Source organism: Aphelocoma coerulescens, chromosome 2, assembly GCF_041296385.1.
Source record: "Aphelocoma coerulescens isolate FSJ_1873_10779 chromosome 2, UR_Acoe_1.0, whole genome shotgun sequence".
Lineage (NCBI taxonomy): Eukaryota > Metazoa > Chordata > Aves > Passeriformes > Corvidae > Aphelocoma > Aphelocoma coerulescens.
This window is the reverse complement of record NC_091015.1, coordinates 142,990,938-143,014,310: the sequence shown is the minus strand read 5'-3', so window position 1 is coordinate 143,014,310 and position 23,373 is coordinate 142,990,938. Positions and strand designations below refer to the sequence as shown.

General features: G+C 42.3%; 1 protein-coding gene across 12 annotated transcripts in view; it reads left to right on the top strand.

Annotated features, from left to right (window-relative positions):
• The first annotated feature begins 5,450 nt into the window (after positions 1 to 5,450).
• RUNX1T1 (RUNX1 partner transcriptional co-repressor 1) overlaps positions 5,451 to 23,373 on the top strand; it is a 115,258-nt gene continuing 97,335 nt past the window's right edge. For 3 of the 12 annotated variants that reach the window (XM_069005108.1, XM_069005107.1, XM_069005105.1), the window contains exon 1: positions 5,456 to 6,136. In XM_069005108.1, coding sequence (XP_068861209.1) covers positions 6,109 to 6,136 — 28 coding nt within the window. In that variant the 5' untranslated portion in view covers positions 5,456 to 6,108. Of the gene's footprint in view, positions 6,137 to 6,225; positions 7,794 to 13,173; positions 13,933 to 14,317; positions 14,441 to 23,373 lie in introns of those variants that run through there. The other 9 variants (XM_069005111.1, XM_069005112.1, XM_069005097.1 and 6 more) reach the window with 8 other exon arrangements.

The following is a 23,373-nucleotide window of genomic DNA, read 5'->3' as shown; positions in this document are numbered from 1 at the left end:
ACAGTGTAAAGGGAAATAGAATACCAACATATCTAGGTGGCTTTTAGAGTATTTCTGGACCTCTGTGAGGAGTTTCTCAGGTTATAGAGACACATGGATGTTTAAACCAATCACTACAATAAAAGTTGTCTTCAAGAAAAGACTTTTTCTTGTTTTCAAGACAGCGGCTTTAAAACCTACCTTTGTTTAACTTAGTTTGATGCAAATATAAACAGTGGTTAGGGAGGATGTGGAAAATGCGGTTTCAGTTACATCATACTGAGGTCATGATATTAATAGAGTTCCCAGCTTAGACCAGTTTGTTTTTATTTACAGCTGGAGACATGGAGATCTGATATACCAAGAGAGGACTTCAGCTCTCTTTATGAAATCCGAATGGGCCAGATTTTCCATACAGAAGCAGGATTAGTATATTGGTTAGTTACAGCCAGCAGGGAAATGCATTTTATTCCCAATTTAAGCATGTATGTAAGTGGAATAATGTACTGTCCACACGTCAGTGAAAAAGATAAGAGAGTAATGTTGTTAGCCTTCCATATACAAAAGGTCACTGTACTTTTTAGGGGACGTAGCACTGAGGGACTGTATACACAAAAGGAAACCTGGAACAGATCATGTACCTTGGATCCATTACCTCATAGTAGCTGTGCACCATTATGTACATTACAGATGGTTGCTGTCTCTAGTTAAACAGTAAGTATATTTAAAAAGGGAACGTGCTGGCCTTCAGAGGTTGTCCTAAGAGAGGTCTCCCCTTCACCTTGGAAGAAAGGGTCCCTCAGCCTGCAGCTCAACTTTTGAGGGACTTCTAGTGGTGTTTAGGTAAGCAGCTTCATGGCTGCTTATTTTATTACTGTCTGATATCAGACCACTGTTGTTTATTGCAGGTGGCTGCCCGGCAGGTGGGAAGTTGAGGAACTGTATGCATGTGTGTTAGGGCAACGGTTTCCCCTTGCTAGGCGGGGTATCCCACGTGCGAGTGTGTGCGTGTGTGCTGCGTGGCAGTTAATACAGCACTTATTGCTTCCAGGAACCTCAACAGCAAAATGTTTCCTGCACTGTAACAGTGATGAAAAACAAATTTATTCTTTCCATTTTGGTGTTTTTTTGTTTGTTAAAGAAGAAGCACCAAGCCTGTATTATTCCAGCACAATCTATTCTCTTGGTTTCAGCACAGACAAAAATATCTCAGCAGGAAAATAAATATTTTATATTTAAAAATACATTTAAATATTAAATTGATGAATATTCAATACCTATTTGTTTGCATAACTAAAACATAGACAATGGATTCAGACAAGATAAGCTTCTTGCTTCTGCAAAAAAGAAACTAAACTTTTCAAATCATTTTTTGTCTCTTTTTGCTTGGTGTGCTTTATTTAACCAGTAGAATTTTTTTTCTTGAAAAGATCTGGGTTTTAATAAGAAGCCATATTTCACTGAAAATGAGTGACAAAGCTGGCATTCCCACAAATGAGTGCCAATATATTATTTTTGTTTATGTGATCTTTCCAAAATAACCCAGCTCCCCTTTTTCTGTCACTGTGCATATATTCTTCTGCAAAGTGCTTCAGGATGCTGCAAAATTAAAGCAGTTTTAGGACTCCTGACAATGATAAAAGGCAAACAAGAACTCAAAAAGTATCCTTAGCATATAATTTAATTAAGGAATATCCTGAATAAGTATACATGAAGCAGAGCTAAAATCTATCCCATTAGAAAAGGAGAAGATGTCAAAATGTACATCAATGGAGTTTATAACCTCCTGAAAGCAGATAGCCTCTCTTTTTTTTTTAATTTGGAAAGAACTTAATATATTTTCCTCACTACCAAAGGGTAAACAGTAGTGTGCACAGAAAGAAAGGCAGGTAATATGTCAGCTCTTGCAGCATGTACATCACCTAGTGGACATGTTTTGCATACTAAAGGGTGGGGATCTATCCTGCTACTGCATATTTTCTGCTCACGTTATCAAGTGTTAGTCCTGGCGCATGTTTTCCACATATGTGGAGCTGCAAAGCACACCCAGCAACTTGCAGCTCACCTGTTCCAGCTCTTGCCAAGCCCTAGAGAGGAGGCAGCATTTCTGCAACACAGGACTTCTTGTGTCTTTTCTGCTTTTCTGTGCAGGGGTCAAAGCAGGATTTAGCCTGCACTCCCAGCTAAACTGACAACGATTTTCTGAGGGAAGTCTATGCAACTTTGGCGTAATCCTGCAGCAGCCTCCATCCCACGGCAATCCTCTGCACTGCACAACCTACAAAAGGTGTGCAAACAGACCGAGGGGAAAATGAAGCATGACCCACACGAATATGTAAAATATACTTGCAAATTAGAGGGGAAATTGGGAAGATATGGTTAAGGGAAAGGTTTGCGAGTTCAAGCTATCAATGATCCAGCTGAGCTTTCTATCCGACTGTTTAGTTTTACACACCATCCAAATGACAGCTTCTCAAATGAATGCTGCAGTAGCTACCCACAGCCCTGATCTGGATGCCAAGGCCCAATCCAGCTTCAGCAGAAGCAAGTAGCGAGATCCTTGTGCACTTCATGGACTGTGAAAACGAGCTTTTGGAAGTGGAAGACACATTTACAGAGAAACATCTCTGAAAAACAAGGATGGACTTAAAGCCTGCACAGTTTGACTGGAAAAGTGTTTCAGGAACATGAGCTCTGGATGGGAACATGTGACAATATGTAACACTCCGAGCTGCAAGGCAGTGACAATTAGGAGGGACATACTTGTCTCTATTTTTAAACAGCAATGAGGTGAGTTGATATTTAAGTTCTCTTCCAAGAATTTCAGTGCAGATGACTGCCCATAGTATAATTATTCACAGTAAAGACTGAGCCATGTTTCAGCTCTGAACATTTGATCGGTCTCTGTACAATCAAAATATAGTCAGATTTGGACAGCCTAGCAGGATATTTCTGACTTCCATGTGCAACTATACTTTTACCAGCCTTTCTCTCACACAATGTCACACAGTGATACACAGTGTAAATCCTTCATATGTCAAATCAGACATGGCAACTACAGTCTGCACAAAAAATCTGCAGGGTGTAAAGTTACCAAGTATTTGTGAGGTCTACTGTGAGGCTGCATTTTTTTTTCCTTCCTGAAACATGAATTCATCTTCCAAAGAACGTGTTTATTTTTCCTTTTTCACTAAAACTCATCTACTTTCTCTGAGAAATAAATAGAGAAAAGAAAAAGGTATGGATAAGAGAAGTTTGCAGTAAGCCCGGCTTCAATCATCAGCTTTGCAATAAAATGATAAGAGTCGATGGTTACAATCTTTTATTATTTAGGAATCATGTCAATTCTCCCAGCATGTCTAAGAAAAATATAGTTGCCATGAAGCAGTTGGCATTTAACTCTCTCTACTACACTCCATTATCTGAGAAGGTTTTGTCCTTACTGGGAACAGTGGGAAATGTCATACAAGACAAGCCAGGGGTGGGAGTTTAATAGTTGATTTCTGTATTTTTCTCATTATGGAAAGAGACCACAGAAGTCTATAAACTTCATGGATATTAACTTGCTAATAGTTCAGACTCGATTTTCCAGAGTTTTTAAATCTAAGCTGATGCTCCTCCACTAATTTGAACAGTAATGCCTAGAAAGTTGATTGATCTTCTAGAGTGAAGGTACATGCTAAAGAGGAAGCACTGCAGGGTTTTATTTAAAGCTGTAAACTGAGAATTAGGAGTCAGTGTTTAGTCCCTGACACTTCATCAAAACATGCTCTGAGACCACTGGCAAACCTCTTCTTTATTTTTCACCTTACACATAGAATAATTGGAATGAAAGTATCATGCCACAAAGATTTTCAAACCAAAGTTTCTAAATCTTCTGTAGACAAAAGAAGCCTTGTAAAATTTGCTTGTAAAAATATTTAAAAATATTTGAAGATACTTTTTAAAAGATTCTTCCATAATTTTGGCCTTGAAATAGACCTCTGTAAAACAGATAGTTTTTAAATTAGAAATCAATGCCAGACTTGTGGCTGCTCACCATCTTTGTAAATTGAAATCACAGTAGACCTAAACATGTCCTGATTTATGATCTGTGGAGCTGAATTTACTCCAATGTAAATTCAACTGTGTATTACAAGATACTGACCAGTTCAGTAAAGCTCCATATTCTTAAATATCTTCAGAAAAGGTAGCTTTATCCAGATTATAAAATATATTTAAAACATATTTTCAAACTCAACCAAAATTTCAAAGCCAGCAACAGAGGCAAATACTGCTATAAACATGCATATAAATATACATAAAAATGCTTCCACCCTTTTGGAAATGTGTATGCCTTTATAATAAACACACAGAATGCTACTTTGCATTCAGTAGGTCTATTTATGTGTTTAAAATGAAGCATTTGTAAATTTGCAAGATCAGGCCTATAGTGTATGTGTGTGTGTGCGTGTGCGCGCGTGTACGTACAGGAATAAAAAAGGCAGCTTGATTAGAAGTTCTATTCCATGCTCACTCTTTTACTTAACATCTGACATTGGAAAAAAAATGAAACTAAATGTCCCAGCATTTCTGACAGTTCCAATCCATTATCTGCAATCTGAAAAAAACCCACGTACTTTTTTACTCTGAAGCAAATGTAAGAAGTTTTTTTTTCTTTTTTCTTTTTTTTTTTTTTGTGGAGACGCCTTCTTTATATAGTGTCAACATGATAGCAGAAATACCAGTTTGCTGTAGATTGTGGGACTGACAATAATATTCTCTGCAACACGTAGAAGGGAATAACTGATGAATTGGAAAATATATGGATGCCTACCGAAATGATTATGTAATGAAACACGAAGTCAAACGGTGGCATGCTTCTATTAATTGTAGATGATAGTAATTAATTTTCACTGCAGTTGTGATCGTGTCGCTGCTTTCAGAAGAATCCAGAATCCCCTTCCAGGAAAGTGTGAAATTGCATCTGGGTTCTTCAAGCCATGAAAGACTATAAATTTCTTTTAAAATAAAGAGAGGGAGGCCTTCCTGAATACTGTACTTTAGAAAGAGGAAAAACAAAGGGAAAAAGAAAATGATAATTGTTTTCTCTAAGGCTATTATCTAATGCAAAAGCAAACAGTCTGACTGGAAATCAGCTAACAGAAGGGGATTAGAGAGGAGATCTGAGAGTGGCTTGATTTCTAGCACTGCTGTCTCTTCACACAGTGATGAGACACAGGCAGAGCAGCCAGGAGCTCTCCAGATGGCTAGAGAAAGTGTTTGTCTTGGGTTACTGCAGGGCAGTCTGGACTCTTAAAGCCGGGGAGGCATCATTAGGGAGCAAGTTAGATGTCCACCCAGTAAAAGCGAGCGAGCGAAAGAAAGAGTAGGCAGGCTGCCCGAGAGGGACCACGCTCGCCTATTGTTAACATATACTTGACCCCCACTAACCTCTTCACGACACAGATGTCTCCTACCTCTATCACCTCCCACTGCTTTAAGCCCTCCCCCCCTGCACCTGGGTAGCGGGGCCGGCCCGGCTGCCGGCAGTATGCTGCCTGCCTCGCACGCTGCCTGCTAGCGGGAGCCGGGCGCAGCGGAGCGGCGGCGGCGGCGCAGCCTCGGGCGGGCGGCGGGCTCGGCTCGGCACCGCACGGCACCGCACCGGCGGCTCGGCTCGGGTTCGCCGCGGGCTCAGCTATGCGTCGGCTGCTCGGGGACAGGCAGAGACCCCGCCACTGACAGCGGCCGCTCCCTGCGCTCCACATCACGTTTGTCTGAGGCGGCGGCAGCAGCAGCAGCAAGGAGAAGGACCTGGGCATTAACTATCTCGACTTGGAGACTTTGCTTTATTTTTGGTTCTTGTCCTTTCCCGTGGAACCAGTAGTCTCTCTCGAGCTGATCCTCCTTTAAAAAAAAAAAAAAAAAAAAAAGAGCGAGAGAGGGTGGTGGGGGGGGAAGAGCAGCTGGAGTTTCTCCTCAGCTCGTTTTGACTTTTGTGGACGTGGATCATCTGGACTGGGAAGGGAAGCCGCGCGGCGCTGCTCTCCCCTTTCCCACCCCCTCGCCCCTCCAGCAGCCTGGGCTGCCGTCTCTCTCCCCCGAGCAGGACGGGAACTTTTATTTGCAGCTCGCAGCCCGTGGCGAATGGTGGGCATCTCCGGTCCTCTGCAGTGTGAGTACGGGCGCGGGCAGTGCTGGGCAGGGCGCGCCGGGGCGGGGGGAGCCCGAGCCCCTTTTCTTTCCCTTTCTCCTCTCCCGCAGGGCTCCCCGGGCTCCGAGGGGCTCCCGCGGCTGTGACTAACCCAGGCGGCCCGGGGCTGCTGCTGTGCCCGGGCCAGGTTAGCGCTGCATGCAGCCTTACACGCTCTGTCGCCGGCTTACAAACTAGCACCCCGGATACTACTAAAGAGGTCAGAAACCAAATAACCCAGTTTTGCAGAAAATAACCCTCACAGGCATTTATTATAGCAAAGCATCAGATTTCTGTCTGGATTTAGGACTTGCCTTTTTCTTTCCTGCCTCCCCTCTCTCCAGGCTCTAGCGCTGGCCAGTGTGAGTCGGAGTGCCAGAAATATTTCTGATGGGATTGTTTCGTTTCGCTTGTTTGTTTCACTGCAAACATAGGTTCATGCAGAACTGGCAACATCTTTTCGGACTACTTTGAAATAAATATTTTAGGCAGTGCGCATCGCCTTTAGCTGCACCGCGGTCTTGCAAATAGCTTGTTTCCTAAAACGACAGGCTAACGTTAGGAAGTTCATTTCCAAAACTGCAATACAATGTAACTGTGTCATCTCGTTTGGCTGAGCTGAAGGGTTCGATTCCGTAAATCCGCAACAGACCATCGATAAGGGGTATTGGAAGGATGAAAACCATATTCCTGGCTATTTAGACGAGCCTTTGACTTTTGCCGAGTTCGAGTCCTTTTGTTAGTGCCAAAGTTGAGAAATTTGATTTAGGGCAGGGAAGGATTTGCCACCCTAGCAGGAGTACTCGTGACTCCGTTGCAGAGTTAATTTATAGCGAACTATCTGTCGTTCCTGTGCTCTGCTCCCTTAGATGTTAGAGAGAAACCGAAAGTAACTAATCGGACTCAGCTCTTAAATCGCTCATGCTCCAACTAGGAGCTAAAATGTTACTTCCTTCACTTCACTGATAAGTTTAAAGGAGGGAGGGCGAACGTATGGGGACCCGAAGCAGCCTCCCCCTCCTGCCCCCCAGGTTGCAGTCGGAGCCGGGCGTAGCGGGACCGCCCTGCCCGGCTGCAGCCAGGGGCTCCCCGGCATCACCGCGGTGGGGAACAGCCGCCTCGGAGCCGCTCGGGTTTCTTTGGGAGAGCAGCCCTCCATCTCCCGATCCGCAGCAGGCTCTGCCCGTCACCCCCTCCCACCTCTGCCGCGCCCTAAATCACGGCACGGAGAGGATCCGTCTCTCGCAGCCGCCCGGCCGTGACCCCCGGGAGCCGGCAGCTACCGCCCCGCAGATAGCTCGGGAGCGGGCTGCAATCTGCTGAGCGCGCGGCAGCAAGCCTGCCCGAAAGAGCTGCCTAAGTTTTCCACTGACAAGCTCAGCCGGGCGGGAAGCGCCTGCCTTCGCTTGCCGGTGCGGCCCCAAGGTGCGCTCTGCACGGCTGCGCGCCCGACTGTGCGGGCAATGCTGAACGCGGTGAGGGCACAGCACGGCGCGGCAAGGACTGGGCAAGAATGGGTATATACCTCTTGAAATCAGCCTGCGGGTGCTGCTGTGCTGTCCCTGGAAAAGCAGCAAGTGCCAAACGCTTGGCTACTGGCGTAGCCCTGGCTAACTAGAAGAATGTCTTCTGAGTCTTGGTATGTACAGCCAAGCGTTTTCTCCAGCAAATACTCGTGTGCTTAATGTAACGCTGACCCCTTTAACTTTTAACATCGCTTCTCCTAATTAATCTGTTCAGGCCCCAGACTTAAATGGCTGTCCACAGCTGCTGCAAATTGATTTATCCCCTGATGGTGGTCCGAGTTGCTGACCGAAGCAGGATTTTTTTTTTCCCCTCCCCATTTTTGGTCTACTAATCTGTTTTGACTTATTTCCTACTTACAGTAATGCTTGCATGCTTTTTGAAGGACTTAGAGAATGTTTTCCATTGACATGTAGCTAGAAACATAATTATTGTATTTGTAAACACAATATGTTAGGGCTAAGGGTGAGTATAATTTATTTAACTACACCCTTGAAGCCTTACATTTCCGTCTCCATTTCTGCATCCTGACAGATGCAATGGAAAGTTTAAATAAGCAACTTTGTTAACTGCAGTTTGAGGCAAGATGTGAAAGACGTTTTTAGAGCTGAATTCTATTGTCCAGGTTTTCTGTCCAGCTTTTCTGTTAACGGCTTAGTGAATCTGGATAGCCAAGAGGATTGAAACTGGTTTCTAATGGTTGTTAAAGCTGATGCTTGACCTTTCCATGGGAAGTCTGAAAACCTCATTCAGTTTATTCTGGGCTGATTTCCTTAGGAAATCCAATATGATCAGGGAATTTCCTTCAGCTCTGCTGAATGGTAAAAAAGTTAGTCCATCTTGTTTATGCGTTCTGGTTTTAGCACTAGGTGTTTCTGTGGCTCCCCATCAATAGGAAGATAATATGAAAAAGACGTGAATATGGGTCATTCATAACTGTACAGTCTGTGAAAATATGAAGTTGGCAAAGGCTTTGTTAGGTGTGAGATTCATTGCAGATTTACTGTAAAGGTTTTTAATTAGGAACTTACACTATGATTGATAATTGATAACTTTCTTAAGGTCAGTGTCACCACATCTGAACCTTCAGTATAATTGCTACTATTTTCAATTAATGAGTAATTTCTTTCACTATCATGGGAAACTCAACCATGCACCAGTGCAAGAAAACACCAAACTCCACCAAAACCCCAACCCACTCTTAATTCCATTGGTGCCTCTTGCAAGCTGGAGCCAGGCGAGGGCTACAAGAGATGATAGCAGGACTTCTTTCTGTCCTGTGCTTGCACAAGGGTGAGTGACTGGGTTCTTGAGCCATGAGCATGCTGTAGGGAGACAAGAACCATTCTGTTTGTAATGGAATGCAGACAGCAGTGTTAGGTCACTGCTTCCTGGCAACTGCTGCACAAGTTGTTTTTCTTCAAAGGCTTTGAGCTTTTAAATAGTTTCCAAAATCTTTTTAAGTAAAACACTGCCTTCTACCATTTTTGACCACCTTAACATTAACTTGTTTCATGCCTAAATAATGGACCAGTAAAACATCACACGGTGTCTCTCATCTGTGTACGCTTAACACTATGTATGCCTGTGTGCACATGGAGTTTTATACTGGGAATATTGTTTTTGGAATAATGGGGGAGAAAAATATCTCCACCTGGAGTGCTGGTCAGTGGATAGTCAGTTCAGGACATTCTTCCCTGTCAAATCCTGTTTCTCACTTCTCTGAAATGAAGTTCAGACGACAGGCGTTGAATGCAAAGCTCGCCTCACTGAGGTACTGTGCAGACTGCAAACTCCTTGTTGCCAGACGCTTTGGGTGAAATAGGCATCTGCAGTGTTTGCATTGGGGGTGATGGGAGAAAGGGCTTGCAATCGTTATTTTCAACTTTCAAATCCACTTGCCACAGTCCATTACTGTTAAATCTTTAGCTAATTGAATAAGGATATCAGTATGTCGCTATTGCAGGAGCTTCAGACTTTTTATATTTGGGGGGAGGAGAAGGTCTTGTTCTTTGTTCTGAAGAAACTTAAGTTGTCATGCAGAGATCAAGAAGACTTAATAGCTGAAATAAAACATGAGTTTGGTGTTCTGAAGGGGCTATTTCTCATGGCTTGGCTAAAGAAATGTCAGAAGATAATTATTTTTAATCTGAATACATTAAAAAAACCTTGATCCATGTAGTTAGTAGCAGTCTGCTCTTTTTCATACATCCTTTAAAAACAAGCTGTAATATTTAAAAAGTTGAAACTGACTCTGAATTTAGTATAAGTAATGAGAGTGTAAATCCTTGAAACATTGGCTTCCAGGTTACATTGTCTTCATGTTGTTTCACATCAGTGATCTAAAACAGTTGGTTTAAAAATGGAACTTTTAAGGCAAAGGGTCTTGGTTTTCCACATAGACGTTCCTCTTTAAAGAACTGCTTTTAAAATGCAGTTATCCTGTTCTTATTATAAATTTTATTAGTTTAATATATGGTAGCACAAATACATCAGGAAGTAGCAGACTGTGTGGTTTTGTGGATAAAGAAAAATGAACAGCAGACATAAAATCAAAGTCAAAATATCCTGTTCTTTAAAAGCTTTTTTTATTTCCCCCTCCAAATTTTCATCTAAAATACATTGACTTCCATCTTCATTTTTTTTTCTGCTATCAATATGAAAGTTTCCAAATAATGTTTAGACAACAGTGGACATTTTATTAAAGTAAACATTAGTTCAGTATAATGGAGGTAATTGTAAGTGATAAGAGCAGAGCAGGTTATCTGTGTGTTGTTTAAACAGAAGGAGCTATTTTGCACCATTTCCAGTAGCCATCTGTAGAGGAGAAGGGTTTGCACCTGTCTGTCCACACTAATTATAGATTAGGTCCAAAGAAATGAAATTCGAGTAGGCTTTCTCTTAATGAAATCCGTAGTGATTTTATTGTAAATGTGTTTTGTGTACAGACGGTGATGGTTTGTCTGTGAGTAAAATAAATTGCTGTATGGCTGTTATGTACTTGTAGTTGTAAAGCAGGATACTGCTGCATTAACAAAGGTCCTGAATAAAAATGCAGAGCTCCATTTAAGTCCCAGGCTTCAGTGATGGCTCTAGCTATGCTTAATCGAAAAGGTTCACTGTAGGCACAGTTATTTAGGGGTATATTTCAGGGTAGACTTTTCAGTTAGCATCACTTTCATGTCAATGTACTGGCATGTAGGTGGTCCTTTGGCTGAAATATGAGGCAGAAGTGGTTTCATGTTAAATATGTATACATATACATGCAGAGTGTGTCAGAAATACTTTCTTCTGGTTTAACCTATATTATTAAAATAAAGCGGAAAGAGTGAGAAATGCATTCTGCAGTAAAAGGTCACATGAATTTCTACCACATCTCTTTTTAGTAATTATGAACATAATTAACATAAGAATTACAAGTGAGGTAATGACAAGCTGAGCTATGAGATATTATGCCATATTAGTCATATGTTGGAATTCTCACATTATAGCACACTAGAATTCACATATTCAATGCAAGAAAGAAAATGTTAGATTTTTATCTGTTTTAATGCTTCAAAACTTATCTGCCTGGGGCAGATGGACTTTCCGCTTTAGAGGAAGGTAACCCATTATTACAAGAGAGTCAGTTGAAATTAAGATTTCTAGCCTGCAGCTTGGACTTTGAGACAGCTGTGCTTATGGAACGCCACTTCTGTTACACATTTGTATTCTGATTGTATTTATTTTATTAATACACAGTTTTATTTTTAAATGTGTTTTCACAGCAAACTGCTTACATTAGGAAGGATACTGGATTAGTTTTTCTTTAGAGTTTAGTGATTTGAGTAATAAAAGTATGGTCAACATAGATATAAGATGCACATGGTGGCCCTGCAAGATGAGAATCTGACAGATCCTAAATTAGTTCATGGCATGATGTGTATGTATTTCAAGGAAAAGCTCTGTAACAGAAATACCAAAAAAGAGCAGTCTTTAATTTGTGCATAATAGTTTGAAATAACATATGCAGAGAGAAAGCTCTGTATTACCTTGCAGGTTGAATTAATTAATAAGTCAGTTTTCTTTAGAAATGCGTAGAACATACCTTTAGCAGCTAAGGTTTCAAACAAGTTCACTAACTTTTGTAATATGACCTATCTGATTACCTCTAAATATGGTTGTCACACAACTGACAACTGGAGAAAGTTGAGGGAGAAGTGGCCCTTCTTCAGGGTAAAAATACTGGCTGAGGAATGCATAGTAAATTTGACATGTGAAAATCGGTTTGCCTTTATTGAAAAATCAAAGTCCTGGCTTTGTGATAGGAACATTTGCCCAGTTGCTGTCTTTCCAAGGCTAAACATATAGACTGGTTTATGAAAAATAAAAAAAATTACCTTGTGCTATGTCTCAGTGATACCAAGAGGTTTTCACATTATTGGATTAGTGGAGGATTTGTGACAGACCCCTTTTTATCTGACATTCATTGCGGTGACACGATTTTCACACACATGCCCTTCCCCCATCTAGGTTCTGGTTTTCACTTTGTATTATGTGTCAAATTCCCTCTATTCCTTTTCTTGTGGAAAAAACTGCTATCTTGGACGAGTGATTTTGGAAGGAGTTTTGCACTGAACAATGGCAGTCTCACTTCAGCCGTGCTGTCATTGTCCTCCTCCCTCCTTCGTGGTGCTCCTCGGCAGACGTGCAATAGAAATGCGTTTCCTAACAAATAAGTGTTGAGTCCCAGGGAGAAACATTTTGGAAACTTTAAAAACCGAGTGCATAGAGTACGCGGTGCTGGCATAGCTATTCAGCTGGCCGGCTGTGCTATGGCAGGCAGGCCAGGCTGCTTTGCTGTCTCCCCTTTCTGTACCTCGTGCTAACCCTGTGCTCTTTGATGAATCCCGACAAAACAGCCCCTCAGTTTTCACAGAACCTGAGTTGTGAAGTGTAGGGACCTGCTCCTCCTTACCGCTCATCCTCTGGTTAATGATGCCACCACTTTGTGGCAGCAGTGCTGTGTTCAGGCTCTTATACCAATGGTGAGAAGGACAGGTTGGGTTAGGTAGGGACTTGGCCAAACTGGGAGCGGATACAGTCTGTGACTGCACTAGGCCAGCGGCCGTCGTGCTCCGTGCGGGACGTAGGCATGGTCTGTGAGGGGGGAGTCAGGCTGCAGGAATAGGTAAGGTCTGTGAAAGAGGAGCCTCTCATGATGCAGTCACAGGGACAATCGCCTTGGTTCGAGTGGCGGCGACCTCCGGCAGAGGAGCCTTGGGGAGTCAGCGCTGCGCGACCCCTGGCAGGGTCCTTATCCCGGAAAGGTGTTGAGCAACTTCCAGGGCCGGCGCAGGGCCGGATGCCGGCCCGAGGGCAGACACACGCAGACCTGGGCACCGCCGCCTTCTCCCCCGGTGGGCGGCGCGGAGGTGGCGCCTCTCCGCGTGCCGGGCGCGGCCTCCCCGGGGACCCCGGGCCGGCCTCAGCCCCGCTCCCGGCCCCGCTGCCTCGCACAGCCTCCGGCCGCCATCTGGGCCGTGCTGATACCGTAATCGCCCCGATGCACGCCGCCGTGCCGCTCCCCCCGCGCCGGCGGGGCCGCGGAGCCGCGATGCTCCGTCCTTGCGCCGCAGATAAGCTGCGAGGCGCGTGAGGCGCACAAAGCCCGGGCCGCGCCGGCGCCTCCTCGTCCCTCCCGCCGCCGGAAGGTAAAATCTCCACCCGCGGGCGGGAGAGGCGGAGAGGCGGGCGGGCGGGGGGACAGCCCTCGCCGCCTCACACCGCCTGGCCCGGCACGGCCCGGCTCCCTCGGCGCTGCACAAGTCGATAGGCGCGGGGAGAAGTGAAGATGTAACCACTTATTATCTCCCCCGGAGCGGACGGGCGATTTACGGGCAGAGATTAGCTGGCGGGGAGACGGGATATGCCTTTTGTTGTGCTGCATCCCCCCCGCCCTCGGGCAGCGCCGAGGGGAGCGGAGAAGGGCTCGCCTGCCGGGCTGGCCGCGAGGAGGGAGGAGGTGGCCGCAGAACAAAGGTGGCTAAGGGACCCCACTTTAAATACAGCCCACGGGAGCGGAGAGTGCCGTGTCTGGGTGTGTGGCGGGACGGGGTGGAGGAGTCCCGGCCTGGGGTGGCAGCGGGGCCGACGGGCTGTGACAGCCCCGGCCTGTCACGCCTAGACACCCACTGCTCACTCCTGGGGTCGTTTTAATGAAGGCTCCTGACTTCCAGAATCCCCGCAGAGGATGACACCGGGCTTTAGGAAAAGTATCCTCTTTGCTCTTCCTTTTCTGTTGTTTCGGATGGACTTTCGGTGGTGCTTTTTAAGTTCTCTCCCAGATTAAGATGACTTGCATGCTCAGTGTGTGTACGCACGCTGCTTTAGCAAACGGCTCTATCAGTGGTAATATCTTAAAGCAACATTAAACAATTACCTTTATATTTAAAAGTTTGAAATATTTATACTGCCGTTTCACTTTGTCAAGTGTTTGCACAGATAGATATATAGATATGATCTGGTAACTAAAAGCCTAATTAAAATTTGTTTAAAGCCAGGGGGGCATGTATTCTTGTTGACAGCAGCAGATCGATAGGGTAAGACAATAGAGCCCCATTATTTTACTTCCATTGACTGAACATATTGACATTTCAGGTTTGCGATTGCCTCAGTGAGCATGATGAAACACTGAAATTCATGAACCAACTGTCTGGAGTGGCACATATATTACTGTATGTCATCTCTGCCTTCAGGTTACCTTATCACTGAAGCAGAATGGTAATGGATGGCAGCAAAGTACTTCAGGGGGGTGAGGGCTCTATCAGTTAAGAAGCTGACACATAGCAGGTTTCAGGAGTATCTTTAATTACACCTAGAATTATGTACAAAGGAAGATGGTCCTTGTTACCTGCTGCTGTGCTTCAGAGTTTACAGGCTCAGAAGCAGACAGGATAACAAGGTACTTATGTTTCATTTTTTATATACATGATTTGATACCTTTAACTTTTGCAGGAGCCCAAGGATTTCTGGTTGTGCTGTTTGCATGTTTGCCATGTTCACCAATGGCAACATCTCAACCCAGTCTTGATGCTCAAGTTCCAGAGCATCTGCTAGACCTTCTCCCAGTCTGAAGACTGCAAGGGAAACAAAGAACAACTTTAAAATAAATAAATGCCCTTTGAATTTCTTTCCCCTCAACATGTTCTAACGACAATGCTCAGGGAATTCAATGCAGTGAGACTGTAGCAGAATGATACATACATACATACATACATACATACATATATATATATATCTATATACACACACACATTTTTTCCTTGGTATAAGCACCATAAAAAGAAATGTCTGTGCAATATGTGCATGTGAATGCATAATTGTATATATCAGTTTATATGATTGCATATAAATGCATATATAAAGAAGACCCCTGTTTGGAGAATATGCAATGTGTTTATTATTTCAAAGGCTTTCAGATCTTTTTAAAATCTGGCTGACTGTAGAATGAAACCCATCAGGGTAATGCAGAGATAGAGATTAAAATTAATTTAAAGCAGACAAAGAGCAAATACAGAAGAGCCACTGCAATTTAACTAATTTTTTAAAGTAAGTGGAATGAAAATATAAAATGTATTTTATGTGCCATCTACTCAGCAATTGTTGCCATCAAGTGGACTGCCGATGCCCTTTAAGATGGTAAAAAGAAAACTAGTCCTTTATACCATTTTCCTGAAAATGTTAGGTTTCTGTTTGATCAGCAGGTGCTGTTGAGATGAAAGCCATGTGTAAATTTTCAGAAGGCCAAAAGTGTCAATGCAGAAAAGGAAAGTGATAAGAGAAAATGCAATCAGTTTTCCTGTTTTCAATTTGTGCAGGATTTGAAGAGCTGTTTTGTTAAACTGCTACATCTGCTCCAATATGAATATTGAACTACTTCCACTAAAAATAACACCCTATAATTTGGAAGCCATTGCAATCTTTTGTTAATGCAAGTGGGTTATTTGAAAAAAAAAAATCTATTCTGAAAAATCTCCTGCCTAATGTGCATTTTTGTTTATCGGCACTTTTATCTTCAGCAGATAAAATGGCATTATGCAATTAGGAGCATATCTATTTGAACTGGAAAAATGACACTGGATAGCTGAATGTCACTATGTTATGTTGGTAAAAGGATTTAACTCCTACTTTTGAAATAATTTTATTAATAAACTATGATTGTATCTTAAAATGACATATGGCTGTTTCCCCATTGCAGCAATACAGCTTTACTTACTACTGAGGACCTTGAGCAATGTAAAGGATGTTCAGAATATGACAGAACATTCTTTGGCTTGTTTCATTCCTGATATACCTGCAAATCTTAAGTTTAGGCTCATCAAGGACATTTTAGTTAAAGGGGATTTTGGAGTAACTTTTTCCATGGTAAATGAAATGACTGAATCGTATTTGAATGCATATATACAAAAATATTCACAGTTGTGGAGCTGCTAATCCAAGTGAATTCTTTGACTTGGAAAGCATAGTATTGGTAGAACATACATTTTCTATCACAAGCATCTCGGGAGAACATAACATTGTTGATTTTTAATTAAAAAAAAAACCAAACAAACCCCAACAACAACCTAAGAGAAAGGATATGTGTTTGTTATACAGATCTAAATGAAGCAGGGATAATTCACTGTTACATCTATGGAGCCCCGTGTACAGAACATGAGTAAATGTGCAGAATAGAATGAGAGATTTTATTGCTTTTTTTTCTACAGTAGGGAATTACCTGGTTGTAGTATTAGAATGGGTTTTAGCTGTTGAATTCTAATCTACTCTGGTACTCAGGAACTAATTTTTTTGGTAGGTGCATGGGAAAGGGCCTTGCTGATGCTTCTGTTTGGTTTTGCAATTGGATTTGTAAGCTTTTGACCTTGGGGGATTTTCCTCAAAGTGATCTGCAGATCAGAAATAATTAAAATTCAATAAACTGAAATTTAAATATAGGATAGATTCTGTGTGAGATCCGTGCTTGTGGTAGGTTGTCTAGAAGCATGTCTACTTTATAGCTTGTATTCCCCAGCATAACTGTGTGCACACATGTGCATAAATTTATGTTGAATGACAGAGGGATAATTATTTATACAGATTTTATCCAAAACTCTGTGCTCTCCTGAAACATAACAAAAAGCCTCCCTCCCCAGAAGAGTGTTTACATCCCGTGACAGTCACTAGATTCAAATCTTCTCAACATGAAAGTTGTTTCCTTTCCTCCAAACCTTCTTTTCCCCAACAAAGCTAACCCTGTTAAACCTCACCTTCTGTGGGATGTATACATAGTTATAGACATATGTACGAGAAGTAAATATTACAGAAAACATGGCCGATTGGGGCAAAATGTCCGTAGCCTTAAATAGCTGGTGATATCTGCCAGCAGCAGGAGTGGCGCTGAGGAGGCCCTACCTCGGCTGACCCGGGGATGTGAGAGCCTTGGGGAGCCTCGCGTTCATGCTTGGTGCCTACGTGGGGCTTTCTGCTTGCAGATACTGCCGAGCAAATGCTCTGGCGCAGCATGTGAGAGCAGATACTGCCTACCTGAAGAGTTTTTAAACCAAGGAGCTTTTTACCTTGGTCGTGGGATTTTCTGGTACTTTGCACAGGGGTTGGGGTGGAGTCCAGCCCCAAAGTAAAAATTATAGCTGGATGCAGGGTATCCAGATTTTCTTATCTAAATGTTCTGAACACATTCACGGGAGTGCTCTGTTTTCTTAATCTTTGCCAGAAGTGCTCCGTGCAGTTTTGCTGTTCCTGTTGAATAGTTGCCATATTTAATGCAACGGTTGTGAATGGAAATGGAAATATGGAAAGAAATACTTTAATGTTCCCTCTCATTTTCTGTAACACATTTGGGGATGCTTGGAAAGGGAGGGCATCCTAGATACTCAAAAGTATTTCAGAATACGTAAAAAGAATTTAATAGAATTTCTGAAACTTGGGTTTGTTTATATGTAGTTTTTGGGCATGTGTGATATGGTGACTTATTTAGGGGATATGTTTTTATACTCAGTATTATTGATTGAATGTTGTGTTCATGAATGTACAGTTGTGTTGTACAGAACTGTACAGCAACAATATTCCTGAATGATCCTGTATCGTAATATGCTGATTTGGGATCCTCATGGGATAGTTCATAATTTCTTTAATCATTTCAGAAGGCGTTTGATTCATTGCCACTTTTATGTCTATCAAAACAGGTATACTCTGGCGCTTATAGTAAAGTAAATATGCAAAGTTCACGGGGGATAGATTAACAGGTTCTTTTGGAAATTAGGTTGCAGTCTGGAAAGACAGAAGACTCCACCTAGTGGAGTGGAATTTGTATGCACATGGTGGGAGGCAGCGGCGTGTAATAAAATAGGTGTCGTTTATGGAGAGCCAAGTTGCTACAGAGAGTAAAGCCCAGGAATTCAGACAAGCATCTGAGGCGATAGTTGTACAACCATTACAAATTGTACCAGACTGTAGTTACTTTTGGAGCTCTAGGAGGCTTACGTACATCTGCCATGTTGGATGTTAATATGCAATTTGCAGAAGTAGTAGGCATTACCACTGGCTTTTTACTTTTGTGGTGCCTTTTATTTGGAGATCTGCTGTCTATATTTTTTGATTTCTGATGGTGACCACACAGGTACCCCTTTTGGTTGTGGCCCAGGTATCATTTTAAATAGCTTGGGGAAAAAAAAAAAAACAAACCCAACAATTCAGTCCCCAAAAAATCACCGCTTTTTTCCCACGTTTGCTTATTTTTTGGAATACATTTTCTGGTTTTTGCTTCTTTTGTTTTTGTAATGGCAGTATCAGAATGCTGGTTCTGTGTGTTGTCATGACAGGTTGTGTGGCATGTTGAGTAAAGCTGTATGTGCTTTCTGGGAGTCACAAGGTTTAACAAAGTCTCTGATGAAGCATCAGATTATATAGGGTTTTGTACCTGTGCTTTGCTGTCCCATTGATTTGGTCACGTTGTGCTACTGGGATGTAATAAAACGAATCTTAAAGCTGGGATATAAGTGAACACCCAACCTAAGCAGCAAAGATATTTTCCTGAAATCCTCTTGGAAAATTCATCCTAACATTGAATCACACATGCATTAAACAAGTTCAGGGAGAAAACTCCCCAAGACTGACACTGAGAGAGTGAGGCTTTTGCTAGAAAATGGAATGGTTAGGGTGCAACAAAGAATGCTGCAAAGGATATTTGGGAAGAGTGCTCCAAAGGAGCTCTTCCGGTGACATCCAGGTGGGGTTTGTTGCCAGAGCCATTAAAGCGTAGCAGTGCCAGAAAAAGCTGCCAACAAATGTGGGAATAATGGCACCTGTGGGTGGTGGCCAGGATGGTTTTTTATTTTATTTTAATGGTGACATTGCTAAAAGTATTTAAGGGTAATGTTATAGAAAGTGTTTTAGTGAGTGAAGTCACTGAGTTCTAGGAACCATTAAGCAAAACCTGTTTCATGACTCTGCTATTTATTATTTTAAAGCTTGATGGCAAACCACTTAATGCTGGAAAAGCAGGCTGCAACCTGTATTAAAGTGTGCTACAGGTGGACAAGGAAACCATCCTACTGAACTGAATAGCCCAGCGTTGTTTCTAAATGTTGTACACATTTCATGTGCACCATGATAAATTAATGTGACTCCATGAATCTGCAGAGCTTGTAAACATTGAATTAAAGTATTGGAGCTCAGATTTTCCGTGGTACTCCCATGCCCAGTTCTCAGTGAAGATAGTGTTTCTTTAGTTTAAATGCCAGTCTGAGGATCTGGACCTTCAGGCTTTCTGTGCTCCCATCTCACATCTGTGATCTTGACAATACTTTCTTGTATCGATTCTGAGACTTAGATCTAGATCTCTCCCTAATGAAACGGGCTAGCTCAGGTCCCAGTATAAAGCAAGGCATTCTTTTTGAATTGTAAATCACAGGCTTACCTGATAAGACTTCTGTATAAAGGAGACAAAAAGCCTGTTCCTTCCATAATAATACTTGCAGAGATTCCTATTGAGTCCATTGGGCCAGGATTCTCAACTTGTGTATCCCAAGAGCTGTCTTAAATGGTGTTTAAGCCAGCTGCCTGCTCCAGCCTTTTCCACAGAAATGCACAACTACAGTAAATAACAGCTACAGTAGTTGGAAGGAGGGGATCAATGTATAATTTTCCTTCCACTTTCTGAGATTTATTGATCCCATCCTCTTCAAATGGGGAGCTTCTGATGTTAATTTTCTTTTTTGTTTGTTTGTTCATTTGTTTTTAAGTCCAAGCCTAAATTTCACTATCTCTTACAGAGCTATTATTGGCCACTATTGTTTTTATTATTCCATGGTTCCTCTGGGGAGAGAAGGGTGGGCAGGACCTCAGTGGCATTGCCAGAGCAAGTCATCAGTGGCCGTTTCTGCCCCTTAGGAGGTCACAGGAAACAGGTGGCTGTGTTAATTGTCCTCACTCCCAACTCTTGTCCTTCCTGGAGGGAATTCAGAAGTGGTCAGGAAGTGTCAGCTCTACTGTGTCCCCCCAGGTTCACTACTTCAAGCATTCATAATAATTTGAGGTATGTGACAAGCAAGGGAAACTGTCTGGGAATCCTTGCTGTCCCTTGTAAGCTGAGTGGCTACCTGCCTGTAAGGGCTGAATGCTGTTGTTGCAGAGTATGTTTGGGATTGCAGCTGGAATCCAGCAGAATAACAAAGAATTCAGTTAAAAAAAAAAGAAAAAAGTATTTCCCTATCATATACTGTTTTCTTTCTTCAAGATACTCATAAAAGTCCTAGGTAAGAAAACTACAAAAACTCAAGAGGTGCATGACATATTTCTGGAAACTATGATCTGCTTTTATCTGGTGAGTCGAGGATTGAGAATGTCAGTGCATTTTCTGCTTAGGCCAGTTTTTATTGTTTTTGTTGCAACCGCACCAACAACAGTCTTGGATCTCTAAATGGCACTCAGTCCTGTGCTTTGGAAAAACCAGTTCAGGTCTTGCTACTTTATATGAGATTCTTCTTAACAGCTTGCTTGATTTTTTTAGCAGTGAAGGTGCACAGCTTTGCAGAGTGTCTCACTGCAAATGTGGCACCCAGTGCTGTAATTACCAGTAATGTTTCTATGAAGTATCTTTTGGAAAGTATTCACTCATGCTGGAAATGATGTGAGTTGAGTAATAAATATACTAGATATTTATCTGCCATATGCATTTGGGGTGAAAACTCTAAGCTTCTGCTCAGGTGTACTCTTGATATTACTGAGACTACTTGGCTAAATAAGGTGGGCTGCAGGATTATGTGGCTGCTGAATCATACGGGTTTCTGAATCACTCTTACAAAATACCAGCCTGAAATACTAGCAAATAATGAACACATTGTGCTTGGATGGGTACATTATTTAAAGAACAGCATTTTTAAGCAGAATATTTTGTAAAATGTTAGTTCAAGAACCACTTTGCAATTTACTTCCATCAAACCCATTGTACCAGGAAAAATACCTCCTTCAGAAGGGAAAAGGTGTCAGTATTGTGGAAGAATATCTGATTTTTATCCAGCTATTTGCTATTTAAACTCCCTTCTTTTCAGTCCAAGGAGATCAGCTGACAACAGCAGCAACCAAATCATGTTTGCAGCTGGGCAATTACAGTAGACCCTAAGATCTGCAACTGTCAACCATGAACGCAGATGCCTTCAAAGTTCTGTTTTTCTTCCATGTGGAAGTCGTTGGCATGGAACAGATGCCTTCATTTTGGAGAAACCAACCGCTGGATATAATTGGTTCTCTCTTGTTTTGTCCTCTAGGGACAGTCTCTTGCAGATGAAATTAGATGAGAAGGAAAAAAAAAAAAGACACAGGCACACACGCTCGCACATGACACAAAGCAGGAGTTTTCAGGATCCCTCTCTGTTTTGTCACGTGGAACTGTTTTCAGCTGGAAGGTTTCACTCCATTTTTAGCACTCCACACACACACATAATGATGATGCTATATGAAGAACATGCAAATGAAAATATGTATCTGGCCAAAGTTTATTATTAATCTAGGCATGCTTGTTTAAAAATAAGACAAGCATATCCAGCCCATAGTACTTTAGCGTTAAATATTGACTTCTGCCATATCTGTTAGTGCTGCAGTCTCAGAAATTTTAAGTTAAGTCTCAGAAGAGACAAGATGCTTTAAAAGCTGTTTTGTTGCAGTGGTGGAATCGAAATATTTTCATCAAATGGTTTGGTAGTTGTTAACATGGGAGCAAAAAAACAAGTAGCAGACTTCAAAATTCACCTAGCATTACAGCCATTCATCAAGAAAGCATCTTTACAGGAACTTCATCAGAGTTAGTCTGATGGACACCTGTGATGTGCTGTTGTTGGGAGCCCTGTGGTGGGGTACTGAAGTGACTGTGTCCTCTTGCTGCAGACACCTAAAATGAAATGATAGTGAATGGACTTAGAGGCTATAAGAGAGAGGGAGAATCTGCCTACCCTGTGCCTGTCAAAGGGTTTCTGTCATCCCCTCCCTGCCCCAGTGTAACAGCTACCAAACCATTGTGATTTGTGTTACTTAATTATACTATTAAAACGAATTTATACCAACTGTAGGTTATATTAATAAGTGCAGTTGTGAACTGTGACAGTCAGGCAGTGGTGTGTTTTCTTGGGTAGACTGGGTGCATCAAGGAGGTGGGCACAGCAGGGATTGGGGACTGCCAGGAGGTAAAACTGCCACTGCTGGTGTCCAAGACCCTGGAGGCCTCTCATCTCTGAATGCTTTTTCTTTTAGTTTTATTTCCTAGCACAAGTTTGGGTTTTTGGTTTTGGTTATGGGGTTTTTTTAAATACATGTTGCAGTTTGAGGTATCAGTCCATATTTTACATGATGCATTTACTACTACTGTAGTAGCCTAAATGTCACCACCAGTGAAAACTGTCAGGAGTTATCTTGGTCCTGCCTTGATCTGAATAGTTGGTAGAATACAGTCGGCGGTTTAGACACTTGATGTAGCTGGATAGCTGCTCTGCGCAGTGGTCCTTTGTTTCCTGCTAACCCCCGGGAGCTGTGTGGGTGGAGGGCATTCACAGGGACTTTCAGCAGTTAGAAGGAAGCTCCAGGTAAACTTGTTTTTGAACTGATGACTCTCCAGCTTTTATAAAGGGAGATTCTTTGCTGTAGGATTCCAGTTGTGATTCTCGGAACTTGAGTTTGACAATGTGCTTGCTCTAAGCATCGTATTTCTGAAGAACCACATATTAAAGGGAAAATTTAACTGGGGAAGTGCTTAGGTGATGAAGGGATTTCTGGCAGTAACTAGGAAGTACAATAATGGTTGATTTCATTTGAGGCTGATCTTGATATTTGTAGTCTTTACATCCTATTAATTCCTTGAAAGATAAGCTGATACAAGAATGATTTGCCAGGGCCAACGGCTCTTCTAAAAATCTTGGCTCAGGTTATATCCCCCTTCTCTACACATATAAGATAAAAGCACCATGAATATGAGGTTAACTGAATTCAAATAGAAGACTCTCTAGAGTTATTGCATTCCTTAGAAAATAAATACATTTCTCATATGGTTGAGATTGATCAAAAAAGTAATCTGTATGCCAGTGATTACATTCCCATCTGTGATTAAGGTTTTCTGTCTGCATCTGGTTTTCACATTATATTTCTGTAACAAGAATCCTTTATATGGC